The sequence below is a fragment of the Haemaphysalis longicornis genome, unplaced genomic scaffold, assembly GCF_048455015.1.
Source record: "Haemaphysalis longicornis isolate Haplotype H1 unplaced genomic scaffold, Haemaphysalis longicornis Haplotype H1 scaffold_2, whole genome shotgun sequence".
Lineage (NCBI taxonomy): Eukaryota > Metazoa > Arthropoda > Arachnida > Ixodida > Ixodidae > Haemaphysalis > Haemaphysalis longicornis.
In genome coordinates, this window is record NW_027526295.1 from 276,196,340 (window position 1) to 276,213,014 (window position 16,675).

At 45.9% G+C, this 16,675-nt stretch overlaps 1 protein-coding gene across 2 annotated transcripts in view; it reads left to right on the plus strand.

Annotated features, from left to right (window-relative positions):
* Pola1 (DNA polymerase alpha catalytic subunit) overlaps positions 1–16,675 on the plus strand; it is a 90,700-nt gene that overhangs the window by 13,470 nt on the left and 60,555 nt on the right. For both annotated transcript variants that reach the window (XM_077700713.1, XM_077700714.1), the window contains exons 11-19: positions 1,175–1,273; positions 2,472–2,546; positions 2,637–2,775; positions 5,043–5,080; positions 7,344–7,463; positions 8,212–8,296; positions 9,110–9,264; positions 9,930–10,043; positions 15,586–15,755. In XM_077700713.1, coding sequence (XP_077556839.1) covers positions 1,175–1,273; positions 2,472–2,546; positions 2,637–2,775; positions 5,043–5,080; positions 7,344–7,463; positions 8,212–8,296; positions 9,110–9,264; positions 9,930–10,043; positions 15,586–15,755 — 995 coding nt within the window. The remainder of the gene's footprint in view (positions 1–1,174; positions 1,274–2,471; positions 2,547–2,636; positions 2,776–5,042; positions 5,081–7,343; positions 7,464–8,211; positions 8,297–9,109; positions 9,265–9,929; positions 10,044–15,585; positions 15,756–16,675) is intronic.

Genomic DNA, 16,675 nt, shown 5'->3' on the forward strand with positions numbered 1-16,675 from the left:
GCAACGCAGGCGATGAGGCGCGCCGTAGTGGAGGGCTCCGGATTAATTTTGACCACCTGGGGATCTTTAACGTGTGCCGAAGTCTCGTACACACGGGCGTTTTTGCTTTTCGCCTCCATCAGAAAAGCGGCCGCCGCGGCCGGGAATCGAACCCGCGACCTCGTGCTCAGCAGCGCAACGCCTTAGCCACTGAGCCACCGCGGCGGGTTGTATATAACTGAGCTTCTTTCTTCTTGATGCTTGCATGTTGCACAATGTATCTTGTGCTCACATGAGTTTGGGAGCTCGTCATGTCAGTAATGTGCCTTTATTTGTTGAACAGCATGACGTTGAGAGCCACAAGTAGCAACAGACTTATTTATGGCCATATTCTGAGACTCTGTCCTCCACTACCTCCACTACATCCTCCACTGTCCCCCATATGTTTCCTCAACTTGGCTGAGTAGAGGATACTGCAGTGCTTTTACGTTCAAAAATCGCTTTCAAGGGTCTCCTCACCTGGAGGCTTCAGGGGAAGATGAATTCCGGATACCAGGAATAATCTCAGCACCACATTCTGTATGGGTTACAGTACAAAAACACAAATAATTTAAGTTGTTTTCTTCCAACATGAGTTTTTTTTTTTTTTTTTTTTTTTCTTAAATGAAATTGCCTTATACTCTTTACTTGTGCAAGTTAAATGCAGCATACACAATATTCAGATTGCAAAAGTAGACAATTTAAGTTTATTTTGTTGTTAAATACATTGAATTGTGTAAAATTGAGAACTATTATGGGGAGATGTCAGCAAGTGTCTGAATCTAAATTTCAGTCATTGAGAAAAGGTTAAGGATACCATGGAAATCAATTTTCAATGGCTATCAATTGTGTTATGTGGGCTCTGCAGTAAATATCCATCATTCATGGATGCTACAAATGCCCAAAAGTTACTTTTTCCGAGTTCTGTTTTGCCACGTGACTATTGTAACTACTTCTGAGCCAGAAGGCTGCTGCTGGTATTCCTGAAACAAATAACAGCTAACTCCAACTACAGTAAGCCTTTTTTTCTTCCATCTTTTAAAAGAGGACAAAATTTTGTGCAAAACATTGCACAAACGTATTTTGGGCAAGCTTCCACATCTTTGTTTGGGCTGTGTGCCCGCGTTGGCTCATTCTTTTCTTTCTTTGTCACAAGGCGTCAGACGATGCTGAAGAAAGTGCTATCATGAAGAATGTCTACAGTGAGTTCACGCAAATTGCCGAAAAGCATCGAATTGAAGAGTTCAAGACCAAGGTATTTCCTGCGTGTTTGTTGTTCTTGTTTCAGAATTACCTTTGCCCCGATCCCAAAGTGCCGTGTCCGTTACTACCACAGTTAATTTAAACAGGGTAGATTTGCCCCAGTAAACACAACTGTCAAAGTTGTGAATCCTCCGAAATTGCGGTGAACTTGCGCAAAAATCAAAAAAGAGGAAATTGGGTAAACACAGTCCGAACTTTTTTTTTTTTTTTCTATGAATCTATAAAAGAAAATGTGTGAGCAAATGTAGGGGTAAGAGCTTGCTAGAAGAGTCAAACTCTACCTAGGTGAAATCTAGGATTGATCCCCTATACCTAGTTGTGCAGGTGCTGTTGGCGCTGATTTTTAATTATGGTTATTTTGGGGAGGAGGGTAAAACTCGATTTTACCCAATTTTTACACCCAAAACATGTTACAGGCAAATCAGGTTCAACTCGATTTCTCCCCGAATGGATCTTTTCAAAGTAGTGATCTGCCCAATCGCGCACTGAAGGTCCGCCGTTCTCAACCAGTGCTCGCTGAGAGCAAGCCCCTCAAACAGAGCTTTTGAACTCATTTAGTATTGGCCTGAGTCTACCGCCCGCTACTCAAGGCTCGAAAAGGCAGCACTAAGATTGTTGTGATGTCGGGAGAACTTTCTTCCAGCTGAGATGCATTCAACAATCAGACAGGTCTCGAATGGAGATGACATGTTGGTTATGCAAATGATAAAGTATGCAAACAGATGTGTAAAAAAAAATTGATGACCTGCTTTTCGTGAATACAAGGTTTAATTTCTTAGAAGTTATCAATGCTCTTTACTGTCATCATTACGGATTCATTTCCAAACAAATGCCAAATTTCGGAGAGTGTTTGCAAGAAAACCCTAATGTCCACCTTCGATTGCGAACGTGAAACTAACACCAATTTTTGCGCGTTAGATTTAAGAAGCTTATGATACAAATAAACGGATTGTGTTGCTTATAGATTTATCCCAAAAAAACCCAAATTTTGGCATGGTTTTACAAAACTACCCAATTTCTCCCCAACTATCAGTTTGAGAAATAGCACCCGATTTTTACCCCCCCCCCCCCTTCCCCGATTTTAAACAAATGTAAAACCCAAAAACGAACAACCCATTTTTAAGTTAGTCACTTCCTTTGCCATTCTTCTTCTTTTTTTAATTTTCCCTTCTTTTCGTGCATTGTCACAGGTCACCACGAAGCTCTATGCCTTTGGGAAAGCGGGTGTTCCAGCTGAGGCCAGATACCTGGAAATACTTTATCCTGTAAGCAACAAAACGAAAGTTCATAGCTGCAGCTATAGGAATTTGTGACTTTTTCCTTCTTTAATTGCGCTTGTCTCTCGCTGTGCCAAGGCTCACTATCCTGCACTGCCGAGTGATTTGACTGGAAACACGTTCAGCGCTGCTTTTGGAATGAACACCTCGAGTCTCGAGGCCCTTTTGATAAACCAGAAGCTGAAAGGGCCCTGCTGGCTGGAGCTGAAAAACCCAAGTGAGTGCGGCCATCTGATTGGTGGTCCAGGGCCTCGTTAAAAAAACAGTTGTCAGAGTATTTGGGATCATTAATTGCTTGTGTGTTGTAGATTACACTGCACTAAAAGTGTAGGCCATTCTTTGAACTGATATTGATGCAACATGAACCTAACCCCCACCACCACCACCACCACAACACAAAAAAGAAGTGAAAATCGTTGACCATCGATCACTTCACCACTAATTTTTGTGCAATACTGCCTTGTTTCTCTGTGCAATAGCTTGCCACATTTTATGGGTAAAAGTCGCTTGGTCAAAATTTGAAACTGAGCGGAAAATTTGTCTCGTAAAACTTCATCAGTGCCATCGCTGAACCAGGAATCTATTTGCATGTCAAGTGTGTTGAGTAGAACCAATCCACTCATTCTGTTTTCCAAAGAATTACAGACAAAGTGTGGCGGAGAAAGAAATTTTCTGGTTTTTTCTCTTATTCTTATGTTATTGAAGTTCAGAAACTGACTTGCACTGCCATCAGCGGAAAGAACCACCACGAACATGTCAGCATCGTGGGCCAATTAAAGGAGTACTGACACTAAATTTTGATACCTAAAAAATGATATAATTGGCTTCAGTAGTTTGTACAGATGCCTCACAGAAATTTTTGCAGCGATCCGAGGCCGGAATCACATCTAAAATCGATTTTGATTGTCCAGGCCGCGAGCTTCCACAAATCGGCAGCACTAGCGCCATCGCTTTCGGCGTGACGAAACATTGGCCTACGTGTTTGGCCGGTTCAGGGTGACGTCATATAGTCGTTTTCAGAACCGGAAACGATATCCTGCGCTGCTGTTGTCGGTGGTATTCGTTTGGGCAGGAGACGTGGGCGTAGCTGTGTGAGCAATGCTTGTAAACGCTGCGTGTTCGACGTCTTTGCTCTTCAGTTCGTTGCCGGCGCATGGTGTTCGGCACTGGTGCCGAAAACGGCGTGGTGCGCGATGTCGACGGGCACCGCGGCGACGCGGCGGTGCGCGTCGCCGAGCTCGCCCAAGTTGTGCTATGGCAAGCTCGCGGTATGCGAAGTACTGCTCGTGGAAGCCTGCCCGAGCAAATCGACGACGACGCCAAGATGCATTATTATCCACGCGACGACATGCAGCGCTAAACGTGGACTACGTGGAGTTCGTGCACGCCGGCGGCCGCAAGAACTGTCGCCCAAGCCAGCGGGCTCAGGGTTGCACGGGTCACCTTGGGTGTTGGGAACCTAGTATCGTGGCGACTATTTGATCGCTGGTATCTGTACAACTGCGAATGACCATCCCTTACACAACTTTTCACCACACTATCATCCCCCTTTTCGCATATGAAGCTTTATTTTGGCAATAATTTCTGTTTCTGCGATCGGTGACCAAGACATCTGCCGCGGCCTGTTTTGATTCTAGCGCGCAGGTGGCGCCATCTTTCAGCCGCTCGCCGCACCGTAGTGCCGACAGTGCTGGGTTGGAGCGCCGAACGGTCAGCGTAGGCTTACCATCGCGGCAAATATCTGAACGTCACTTTTAAATTCAGCGCTGATAACAACTCCTAGCACAGTTTTCAACACACTAACATCTAGTTTCTCGCATGTAGAGCTTCTTTTTCGTGATAAGATTGATTAGAAGAGTGGCAACAAGCTGTTGCTATCACGGTCTGCGCCGGTTCGAGCCGCAGTGATATTAAAAAACGGACGACGGGCAAAGACATCGCCGGCCTAATCACCTGGCCAAATAAAGTTGTTCTGTCTGTCGGGTGGCAGTGACTCATCCGAGTCTGAAGATTCAGACGACATGTCGACTGCGCGGGCGAGTCGCGGACCATGTGCAATCGTAGCAGACGATGCGGCGAACGCATGGAGGAAAGAAAAACCAACGTCCCTGACGTCACGGGTGAGACCGTGACGTAAGGCTGCCCGCTTGCAGGCTGGCCTTCGAACGGCCATTTTCCCGCGCGGCGACCAAATTTGAAATTCGTTGCAATAAACGTGCTATAATTAATTCTGTGTTGGCGGATGGCGGCTTTCGGTTCGATTTTCGTAATTACTGGGCCAATAGGTATTCTTTACAGCATAAAAACTGAAAGCGAGAAATTTCGTGTCAGTACTCCTTTAAGTGTTTGCTTGCGTTAGGTAAACAAAAAAAACTAAAATAAAATGGGACACTGCTTCACATATTATGTCTGTCTTCACTGTCATTGCTGCAGAGATGTGCTTAACATCCGCGTCTTGTTTCTCCTGCTGCTGCATTTCTTTAGCTTCTCCAAGCGTGCCAGTCAGCTGGTGCAAGGTGGAGGTGAGTAATAAACTGAAATATAGCAAAAAAATGCGTACACAGATCACCCCTCATCTTATATCAGGGTTCTTCAATATACGCCAGTTGCGAAACTCCCCGTGAGAGTCAACCCCATGCAAGCACCCTTGCTTCATTGTAACTGAGGGGCAAGTGTATTGGTGCAGCAACTAAAACTTAACTTAGCTAAGCATTTGCTTAATAGCACAACTTAGTAAATAAAGCTTGCTTTCCAAATTAAGAAACAATAATGAGGTAATGTTTGCTAATGCTTCGTGGTTTTTCTGTTGTGACTTACGGCAGCAGCCGCAAGCGCTTGAGTACGACTTCAACTTTCCGCTGACGGATGACAGACTAGTCAACCTGCCCCATGCTTGTCCATTTTCCCCGGGCGGGGGGCCTGCCACGGACTGGTTTTTGATACATGGAGCCTATGGGGAGTTTCGCAACTGGTGTATATTTAGTAACCCCGGTCTCTCGTACAGCTCTCACTGGCAGAATATGTGTTCTAGTGTGGCAACCATGGAACCACAAGCGTTTGTATCGCTGTCACCCGCGCCTGCATGTCAGGGCTACAGTGGGCTACAAGCATTCCTGTGGCCGAAGTGGCTGCCACTTCTGTTGTTCCACTGGAGCCCCTTTCACGCAGAAAAGGAAGGGGCGCAATGGCGATACTATCTACAGTAGTGTTCTTGAAAGAGCTTAGCATGCAACCGCCCCATGGCCATAATTTAGCTTTCACATTGCAGGAATTATAAATTTCTTCACCTGCTGTAAAGTTCTGAGAGAACGCCCTCCCCCATAACATTGCCCACCCACCCTTAGGGATGAAATATTCATTTTTCTAAACGACCTCAAAGATAGCCCACCCTCGAAAATCGCTGGCTTTGGCACCGATGAGACAACAAAATAAACGCAAATCAGCTATTCATGTGTTGAAGCAGTCACTTATTTGTCCTTTCCTTTTTTACTCAATATCTCTGTACTTTGGGTGTGCGTTCTTTTGGAACTTTACGGTAAGTACTGGCCATAACACCATTCATCATCATCATCACCACCACCAGCCTATCTACACCCAGTGCAGGGCAAAGGCCTCTCCTATTATTCTCCAATTACCCCGGTCCTGTGCTAACTGCGACCAATTTATCCCCGCAGACTTCTTGATCTCGTCTGCCCATCTAACTTTCTGCCGCCCCTGCAACACTTGCTTTCTCTACGGATCCACTCTGTTACCCTCAATGACCAACGGTTATCTAGCCTTCGCATTACATGCCCTGCCCACGTCCATTTCTTCTTCTTAATTTCTACTAACATCTCCTTAACACGCGTTTGTTCCCTGACCTACGCCGCTCTCTTCTTGTCCCTTAATGTTACACCTATCATCTTCCGTTCCATTACGTGCTGAGTCGTCCTCAATTTAAGTTGAACCCTCTTAGTGAGCCTCCAAGTTTCTGCAACCGTAGGTGAGTACCGGTAAGATGCAGCTGTCATACACTTTCTTCTTCAGCGACAATGGTAGGCTGCCATTCATTATTTGAGAATGCCTGCCGAATGCACTCCACCCCATTCTTATCCTTCGAATTATCTCTGCCTCATGGTTAGGATCCGGAGTCACAACTTGGGCTAAGTAGATATATTCGCTTACTACTTCTACGGCGTCGCCACCTATCTCAAACCGCTGTGCTGTCCCAAGGTTATTGATCATTACTTTAGTTTTCTGCATATTAATTTTCAGGCCCACGGTTCTACTCTGTTCAGTGCGGTAAGCATGCTTTGCAATTCCTCCCCCGAGTTGCTTAACAAGGCAACGTCATCAGCAAATCTGAGGTTACTCAGGAATTCTCCATTTACCCTTACTCCCACCTATTCCCAATCTAATGTTCTGAATACTTTTTGTAAACATGCTGTGAATAACATTGGGGAGATTGTGTCTCCTTGTCTGACGCCCTTCCTTATAGGTATTTTACTGCTCTCCTCATGGAGGGTGATGGTAGCTGTGGACCCATTACAGACATCCTCTAGTATTCTTACATAATGCTCATCTACACCCTGGTTCCGTAATGCCTGAAGGACTGCTGAGGTTTCGACCGAGTCAAATGCTTTCTCATAATCTATGAAGGCTATATATAGGAGTTCAGTATACTCAGCGCACTTCTTTATCACCTGATTGACCTGATTTATAACACCATTGTATGACCGTAAAGTCAACATGTTAGTTTTTTTTTTGCCATTGGCCTGAGGTCATTTGTTGTCTTGTTGTCAACAGGTTGTCCTAAATAGGCCGGAAGATGTCGTCGTGGTCCCAAAGTCGGAAGCACCACCACCTCTCGTTGCGGTCACACTAAGCTTGAGGACCGTCCACAACCCCAGCACGAGTCAGAATGAGGTCGGTTCTTGTTGTAGCTCTCGACTTGAAACTTGCGGTAGCTGAGTGAAAGGACATTTTTATTTTGATGTGTTACTTGTAGTATTGAGGTTTTTATTCCCAGAAACATGAGGTTCGTGACACTGAGGCTTGTGGTCCAAAGTTGGGTCTCAAAGTACACAAGTAGGTGGATAGCAAGTTCATACTTTGTGCCTCAAAAATGGAAAGATTTTGTTTTACAGCTGAGCAGCTAGCTGCCTGCCAAACAATGCTGGGTATTTTTTTAAACCTGAGGCTTCGATGAATTCTTCTGATTTAAAATGCAGTATGCATTAGATTATGTATTTCCTCGAAATAGGTTGAGGGTGTAACGTGTGACCCAGAGCTGCAAAAATAATGATTCGTGTAGCTTCCCACAGTTCGTGAACAACTTTTTGTGTGTGGTGATGGCATAAGCATTGACAGTGGTACATCTTTGCTATGCTCGGCAGCAGCCTATCCATACCGTTAGAATATTGGATTAGTGGAAGCAAAACAAATAGTAGTGTTTGGTTGGCTGCTCAGTATAACTGTATAGCCATTAACCAACCCCAATTTATGAGGCTTAATCGAAGTTGTTAACAATAGATATGCATGTGACATTGCTTTCTCTTTTTTTCGTTTATGTGCATCAAGTTTTAACGTTTTTTGGGGAAGCTTTGTACTGATCATCAAAATATGAGATGAAAAGGTAGATGGAGCCCAAAGGCCAGCCCTCACTTTGTTCCAGATTGTGGCTGTGTCTGTGTTGGCCCACCATGCCTTCCCGATTGACAAGCAGGCCCCCCAGCCACCATACCAGAGCCATTTTTGCGGTGAGCATCAGACTGCACCATTTGTGCTGCTCATGTATGGGGGGGGGGGGGAGGGGGTAATGTGTTGCTGGTGGACGAAAAGCAGAGAGGGGAATATCACCTAGGACAGTTACCACCTGTAACAGGAAAAAAAAAGTATTTTGTGCCTAATAAGCTTTTTGTGCCTGCCCTAAGCAGCGCTAGTATTGAACCAAGAGTGGAAAACATAGGTATATTAGTCCTTTTTGGTAAGGTGACATGTCATCACCCCGCTACAAAGGGGAGACCAATAGCAATAATCATCATCATCATCGTGTCATAGCGGTCACATGCTGAGCAATTTTGAAGCCTGATAATGAGGATGTTGGGAGCTGTCTTGGTTTCTTTCTCAGTTCGCATAATGGATTACTTCCCAGCTGTCTGTTGCACAACTTTTTTACTTCAGGGTTTGATGCAACATATGTGATTCTGTGTCTGTTGCATGCTGGCCATGGAATTAGCACGCTTCCCATAAGACTTGTGAGGCACAACGGTATTTTGAAAACATTATGTCGGTGCAACAAAATATAATGTGATGGCCTGGCAGCTACAAAGAATACTTTCATCACAAACAGACCGGCAGGAGCTTAATGTCTTTTCACCCTTTCTGAAGTCTCTGGCTTGTGTTTTACGTTGATTGCCTTTGTGTTGTGCATGTAAAAAATTTGATCTATCAACCTGTCAGCATTTTCACAGATGGCTCGAAAGCAAGTTGAAAGTTTCTTGTTCAGTGGTTTATGCTGGCCTGCAGCATGTCGAGTGCATTTAGCGTCTCGCTCTTCCACCCTTTTGCAGCATTGACCAAGCCCTCCGGCACAATCTTCCCAATTCGTTTCAAGAATGATGTGGCCAGGTTTAAAAGCACCTCATTGCAAGTGATGGACTCTGAGAGGTCCCTACTCACTTTTCTCATAGCGAGGCTTCAGAAACTGGACCCTGACATCCTAATTGTAAGTGGTCTAACTGCTCACTTCTTTCTTGCAGCCTTATTTTTGCATGTGCTCTAATTTGCTTCGTGTGTAGGCCAACCAAAGGGTTGGCGCCATGCGGTGAAGCTTGAAAAATGCGCATGCCTTGCGCCCGACCCATTGTTACTTTCTTGTACATAAATTTCAAATATGGAATGTGCAAAGTTTCAAATATCTGCACGCTTCTTATGTCAAGTAAAGAAAAAAAAGGGTTGGCCTAAGAACTTTTAATACGGTATCTCTAGGCCGGGAGTTGCTGTGTGAAAAATGTTAACATTTATTCAAGGTAGTTTGCATGAAATTCTTGGCAAAATGCACTGGCTGGGCTCTTTGGAACAGCCATTGTCAGTGCTCGTGCAACAATAGGCGGACAAAGTTTTAGGCTATTTCTGGTACTTGTATCAAAGGCCGAGGTTGTAGCATCACACAGTGTCGCAAACAATGAAAACAGTGCTGAGACACCTTAAAAGTTGGTAACTGTGAGACAGCAGCGTAAACAGTCATGTTTCCTTTGCAGAGACAGGGCTACATTCAGTTTTAGTGTGACCCCATTCTTTAAGCGTTATTGTAATGCTTTTTTTAACACAGCCAGATAAAACGCCACGGCTTCCATCTGTTCAGCCTCGCCTTTTGCGTTTCCCCTTCAGGGCCATGACATTCAGAGCTTTGAGCTGGACGTCTTGCTTCACCGAATGCTGGCGCACAAGATCCCAAACTGGTCCCGGCTGGGTCGACTCAAGCGGGGAAACGCCGGAGCCTTGGTGAGTCAGCCTTGCCGCATTCCCCACGACGAACGAGATTAGTTAAGCTGTGAGGCATTTCTCGAGAACGAAGTGCCGTCGCGATGACAATCTCTCCTTCTTTATACCATTTGCTAGTCCTTTTGGGAAGACAGTGCTCCTGAGAGTAGTGTATCTATTTTCCCCGCGCTCTAGTGGACAAACTTAGACAAACTTGTCCCTTTGTGTTCAACGTTCCTATAAGCATTATGTAACAAAGGAGGTGAGGCTTGGTAGGATCTTTATACATAAGACTCTATAGTAAACATTAACTGGTGTACATGAAACTATGCTTATTGTGTTTCAGTGCGCTTAGGTACTGTTGAACCTCGTTATAAGAGGCATGGATGTAAGAGACAATGGGGTATAAGAGACACTATTCACCCACATAGATGGCCACCCTATCTTTCCCATTGAATTGACCTCTTTTATAACAGACATCACATGTAAAAAATAGTTGGTTATAAAGGGCAAGTTATCTTTAAATTTTAATCAACAAGCTCACCTATAACGGACATTATAACTTCAGATGTGGCGCCACCAGTCACTAACTGCAGTTGCGTCCATTGTGGACTCAAAGGGGGCAGCAGACGACCGCAGTCACAGTTTATTGTAACTTCAGCAAACACACAGTGGTCCAGTCAGCTATGAAACGACCACGAGAAGCCCTGCCAAACATACAGACGCGGTTAAAGCTTACCACCATGCGTCAGTGCACGACTGCGCATGCAGGCTTCTGCGCAAGCCAAGAATGCTGGGAGTGTGGAGTGGGCTTTCCCAATCGCGCAGCTCCCAATCAAGAAGCATCACAGATGAGTCTAGTGATCCTCTGTGCTTATTTTAGTCATATGGTGCCTACATTAAACTAGGGCTTTATCAGTACCGTAATTACCCGATTCTAACGCGCACCCAATTTTCCTGGCAAAAAAAAACGAAAAAACTTGCACCTCCTATTGTAACGCGCACGGAACTTTGTGAGCAAGAAAAACGAATGCGAGGGAAACGGGTGATTTATTTCCCGAAGTAATCTCACTCATCTCACTCCTTATCGCTCTCCGCTGACCACAACATCTCGTCCTCGGTGCCGTCAAGCGGGTTCGCGATGCCACAGTTCTGAATGAACGTTCAGCCATGGTCGATGGGATCGTGGCCCACGCCTCGCACGCCCATCCCGCGAGCTTCTCCAGAGACGCACGCTTCAGCCGACCGCTCGTTTTGAACGTGTGAGAGCCGCTGCTGCCATTGCTGTTATCAAGCGCGCAAGCGGAACGATTTGACGATTTGTGTGAACGCCGACAGAAAAGCCTAGGCACCTGTGCTTCCTGCGTCCAAAAAATCGTCGCTAAAAGCTTTGACGCCATCTTGAGATGGCGATGGCGATGGGTGGGACGAAATTTCCGCTGTTTCGGCAGTTTCGGTTTCGTATCCGATTCTAGCGCGCATGCGATTTTTCGACCTATTTTTCCGGAAAAAAAGTGCGTGTTAGAATCGGGTATATTATAAGAGACCGCTCATAAGAGCTTATAAGAGCAACCTGCTTTTAAGAGACCGCTCATATAAGATACAGAAACTGCTCCCCGGTTTGTTTCTCTTATGAAGGGGTTCAACTGTATTTCATGAAAGATTGTTCATATGTGGGAGTTCAATGGCTGAGACTGAGCCAAAGCATGAAAATCGTGGAGACTGCACCAAAATGATAGGAAACCTGGGAATTCTTGCAGTTACCTTAAGGGGGGACGCGGGGATCAGATTGTGAAAAGTGACTAAAAAATCGTTTTTTCGGAAGTCACATTTTCGGATTGCACGTTTTATATTCTATGCATTCACAAAGTTTCCCTGCCGCAAACGATCGCGAAGTGCCAAAGAAAAATATTTATATCGGCTAAGGTGGCAAAATATTTCCTCAAAATGACGAAAACACGGCAATTTTCGCAGCGCTGTATCTCCGGAACGACGCCACCGGGTGCCGCCATCTTGGTCGCGTTAGATCGGCCGACTCTTTAACTTTCGTTTTCCGGTCGCTCCTTCTGTCATCGCTGGCTCATAAACGCACAAACGGCAGAAAGAGAAAGGTAGTGAAACGAAGAAACCGATAGATTGTAACACGCGATTGGCTGTCCGGCCGCCTTTTTTGATACGGCTCTCCTGATTGGGCGTCACCCTGTGCAAGTGGTACAGTGAACCACTGCCTCACCATTATAACCATAGTTTCTTTCTGGCCCTAAGAATGTTAGTTGAACTTTTTATTAGTAAAATGCAAAAGGATTTGCTGACGGGCTGGTTAGGACTACCGTATTTATTCGAATATAGGTCGACCTTTTTTTTCCGAAAATGTGCTTAAAAATTGAGGGTCGACCTATAATCGTGACCGAAGAACCTCGACCTATAGTCGTGATCAAAAATGGCGGGCGCAACGAGCGATCCGTTTCTCCGTCGCGCCCGGCGCTCCTCAATTTGAGGCGGCAGCGCGGAGCATCTAGAACAAAGACAGGCAAGAAAATAAAGGAAAAAATAACAAAACAATCAGCGTAAGAAAACCACCCACAGTCACTGCCGGCTATCGCGCATTACCTGCGGCCGAACCGGACACGAGCGAGCTTACGTACTGGCTAGAGAGCCAGATTGGCTTGGCTTGGTGTCTTTGGCTTGGCTAGGTGACTTTCGCCACCTAGCGTAGCCACCTCGTGAACGGAACGGCGTTGCCTGCTTCGCTCGCTGTCTCTACTATCTCCCGTTCTCCGTTTCATGCGCTTTCTTTGTGTTTGCTTCGTTGTGATTTCCGCACACAACGTTTTTCTCGTGCGCATTTCGCGATGTCACGTCGGACTTTAAGCGGCGGGTGATCCTGTTTGCTGAGAACTTGAACAACTGCGCCGCTCAGCGAGAGTTAGTCGTTAATGAAAAGCTGATCAGGGGATGGCGGAAACAGCGGGACGAACTTTTTGCTTGTAGGGGACTGCGTCGTGCGTTTCGTGGTGGGAGGCACGATGCTCTCGAGAAAAAACTCCGGCTGCACGTGGAAGAGAAGCGTGCGAAAGGACACCGAGTGTCCTGCGAAGATATTCAGACCAAAGCTCAACAGTTAGCGCTGCGAGGCGGGATTGGCCGTTCAGCCTTCAAAGCCAGTCGGGGGCGGGGGTGGGTAATGAACTGCGGCGCATGCGGCGCAAGTTCCGACGACGACGCATTGTGTGGCTCCGACCAGTGAGGTGACCGCGTTGTAAATAAATGGGAGTTTTAAAAAGTTTCCTCAAGTTTTTTCTTAAAAGTATGGGTCGACCTATAATCGAATATATTATTTTTTTTTTCGGCGACTTCAATTTTTAGGGGGTCGACCTATATTCGTGCTCGACCTATTTTCGAATAAATACGGTACTTGAACTTGTAGGAAGACGGGGCTAGAGATGGGACAAGAGTAAAGGCAAATGCACAACAAGTGCGCTGACGAACAACTCAGCACGCTTTATTGCAGCACGAGAATATAAGGGAAAGGCGAAGAAGGAATATAACTCGCTATCAAAAGATATGGTCAGACTTCAACAAAAGGTCATCCGCCGCATGCTGATGTATCAGCATGTGGCAGGTGATGTCTTGTGCAAATCTAACTATGTATCATTCGATAGGGAGTTAACTTCCTTCTTTGCCTTTCCCTTATACAGTTGAACTTCGATATAACGAACCTCGATTTAACGAAATTCTCAATATAACGAATTTTTTTCAAGTTTTCTATCAAAATTTTGCTAAATGCATGTATTTTTATCTCGATTTTACGAAGCAATTTCGTGCGGCGCTTTCGATTTAAAGAAGTCACGGCAAGAAAGGAAGAACGAAATTCCGGCCGAGGCACGTTTTATTTTGCCTCTCAGAACCTACATTGAAAACATTCAGTACTCGCATTAACTCTTAAACAGCTAAAATGAAAGAAAAGCGGTGAAATCTGCTGTTGACAACAATTAAAAGCGATAAAAGAAGCTGCTCAAACCGCTAGCGGTCACAGACGGTTGAATAGTGCGGCCACCCTTTTGACGTTGCCTCCATCGTTGCCTACGCCAGCGCCCTCTATGCTTAGGGGTCCGAAGCCTACTTCAAGCTTTTTTTCTACGTGTTCTTCCTCACGGTGCTGCTGCTCTAGGTTGTGCGCGCTGATAACCACATTAATATTTTGTTCGTGCATCATTAAGTGAGTCTTGTAAGCAGTGTGATTACTCCAAGGGAAAGAAAAGTGTTCCAAACAAGAGCCTGAGGAAGTGTCGGTGAAACCAATGGTAGACCGACGGCCACCGAAGTGGTGGATGCCATCGACGTTCTGCGGAGGCACGCAGGCGCACGCGAATGTTTAAGAGCAAGCCTTGTTAGCTCTGTCAGCATACGAGGTCAAGAAACGCCGAGCACTGCTTACGGACTTCTTCACTACGGCTTAAACATCGAGTGCTGGTGGCAATAAATTGCTCTCTTTGAACGTGGTCATCTTCGTTTCGCCCGTGTTCATTAGACAGCTGCGATGCGGAGAAATCGGTTTCTTTAGGGCTCAGTGGGCATAAAAGTAATTGCTTAATCGAATTTGGCCGGAAGATATTTAATGTAAGCTTTCCGCTTTAGCGGGAGCGCGCAAGCGCTGCTACACACAGTCGGTTCGCGTGTACTCCGCTCGACTCACAATCATGGCTATTTCTAGTGTCGTGGTTGCTTCACACGCCCATACTGCAGAGTTTTTGTACATGAAAAAAGGCTTTTGAAAGTTTTATAGCACCCTTCCACTGTTGGCCCGCCACACCCCTCAACGCCGCGCCTAAGCCTACCACTGAACGGACGAAAAGAGGCGTAACTTCTAACCAGCACCTCGCCGGGGTGAAGTTCACGGGGCATGGACGCGGGTTCACTTGACTGACAACGTTCGTCAGTGCATTTTTTGTGTATTTACCTTTACTCTTGTCCTGTCTCTAGCAGCGTCTTCCTACAACTTTGGACTAATAAGAGCACATTCATTTTACCATATCCGAGACTGCGTTAACACAGATGTCTTTGCTCACAACTCGAGTATCGCTATGTTTTGTTTCATGCTCGCGTGCAATGCCCATGCAGAGGAGAAGACAACAAAAAGAAGACGATTACATTTTGTCCTTGTCTGTGTCATTGCTATTTTCTCGTTGCAATGCCCTAACAAGTGAGGGGAATGTTGACATCCACCTGAAATACAGCCGGACAGCTACAAAGGAAAGCTGCACAGCTTTCTCAGAAACTTCAAAGTAGAAGAAAAATTTGTCCTGGTCCGGGATTTAAACCTGGGGCCACCATCCATCTAGGGAGGTCACTGTACCAACTGAGCTAACCGAAGGCTTGCCATTTGTAGCATAAGAGCAAATCGATCAGAATTTTTCTTGCGGATAATTTACTCCGCCTTGGGTATATTTCCCCTAAACTGCCTTGCCAACTAGCCCAAACGAACACCCTCGTGACGAGAGGAAGGAAGAGAGTCTGCCTGGCACCAAACCGGTTGTTCTGCTCGCTGCTGGCGCCTGTGCAGGGCAAGTCGGCGGACAAGCAGATCACCCCTGGCCGGCTGGTGTGTGATGCCAAGGTGTCGTCCAAGGAGCTGGTCCAGTGCAAAAGCTACGACCTCAGTGAGCTGGTGCGAACCCTGCTGCAGAAGGAGCGGCTCTCCCTCACGGCCGAACAAGTCCTCGACATGTACAGGTGGGCGGGCGGCTGCATTGTTCCCTGGTCCCGAGCTGCTGACCTCTGTTTTAAAGACGATAGTCTTTCTTGGGCTACTTGAGCACAAAATTATTGGTCTGTCTATGTCTGTCTGTCTGTCTGTCTGTCTGTCTGTCTGTCTCACTCGCTCACTCGCTTGAATCAGCCACCCGGCCAAAGGGAATCAGAATCTACACAATAGGTTTATAGTATACCCACCGCCAAATCTAAATGTCGGTGGCAATGTTCATACGTGTCAACACTGTTGAACAAGAACAAAGCATTACACACATATGCGGTAAAAAATCAATACAAATGTGTTATTTGGTTATTTGCAGTGTTCCTTTATTAAAAAATTTATTGATGCTCAAATGCAATACTACTCCCACTGCAGAAAAAAATTGACTGGTTTGTTTGCTGTTGCCTGCGCCATTATAGCTCCTGGCGGAAATTTAAGAAATCAAACGGCGACAGCAATGAAAGGTTCCACTAGATCGGTTCCACGTTCTGCTTGGAACGCACGCAGAGCAGGGAAATGTGATTCTGTAAACGTTGATGAGGTTTTCTCGATTCACGCACATCTTCGCCTTACGGCAGCGCTGGCATCAAGGCACCTGGCCTGGAGCAGTGGAATGCAGTAAATTTAAATTGACTTGAGCAAGCCTCTAGCATGTTTACCTTGGGAGGAGCAAGACTGGATAGGAACAGCATGAGAGGTGAGCGGGAAAGAGAAGGGAGGCATTTACTTGGCAGGGGCGCAAGACGACTATCGACTGTTGCCGACATTTGCAACGAAAGGAGCAGATAAGGGGCAAATTTTTTTCTTGTCTTTCCTTGCAGATGCATAAATAGTCGGGCGATTTGGGGATCTAAGATTGTGGTGGGACAGCCCCGCTTAACAGAGGCACAAGAGGAAGGAA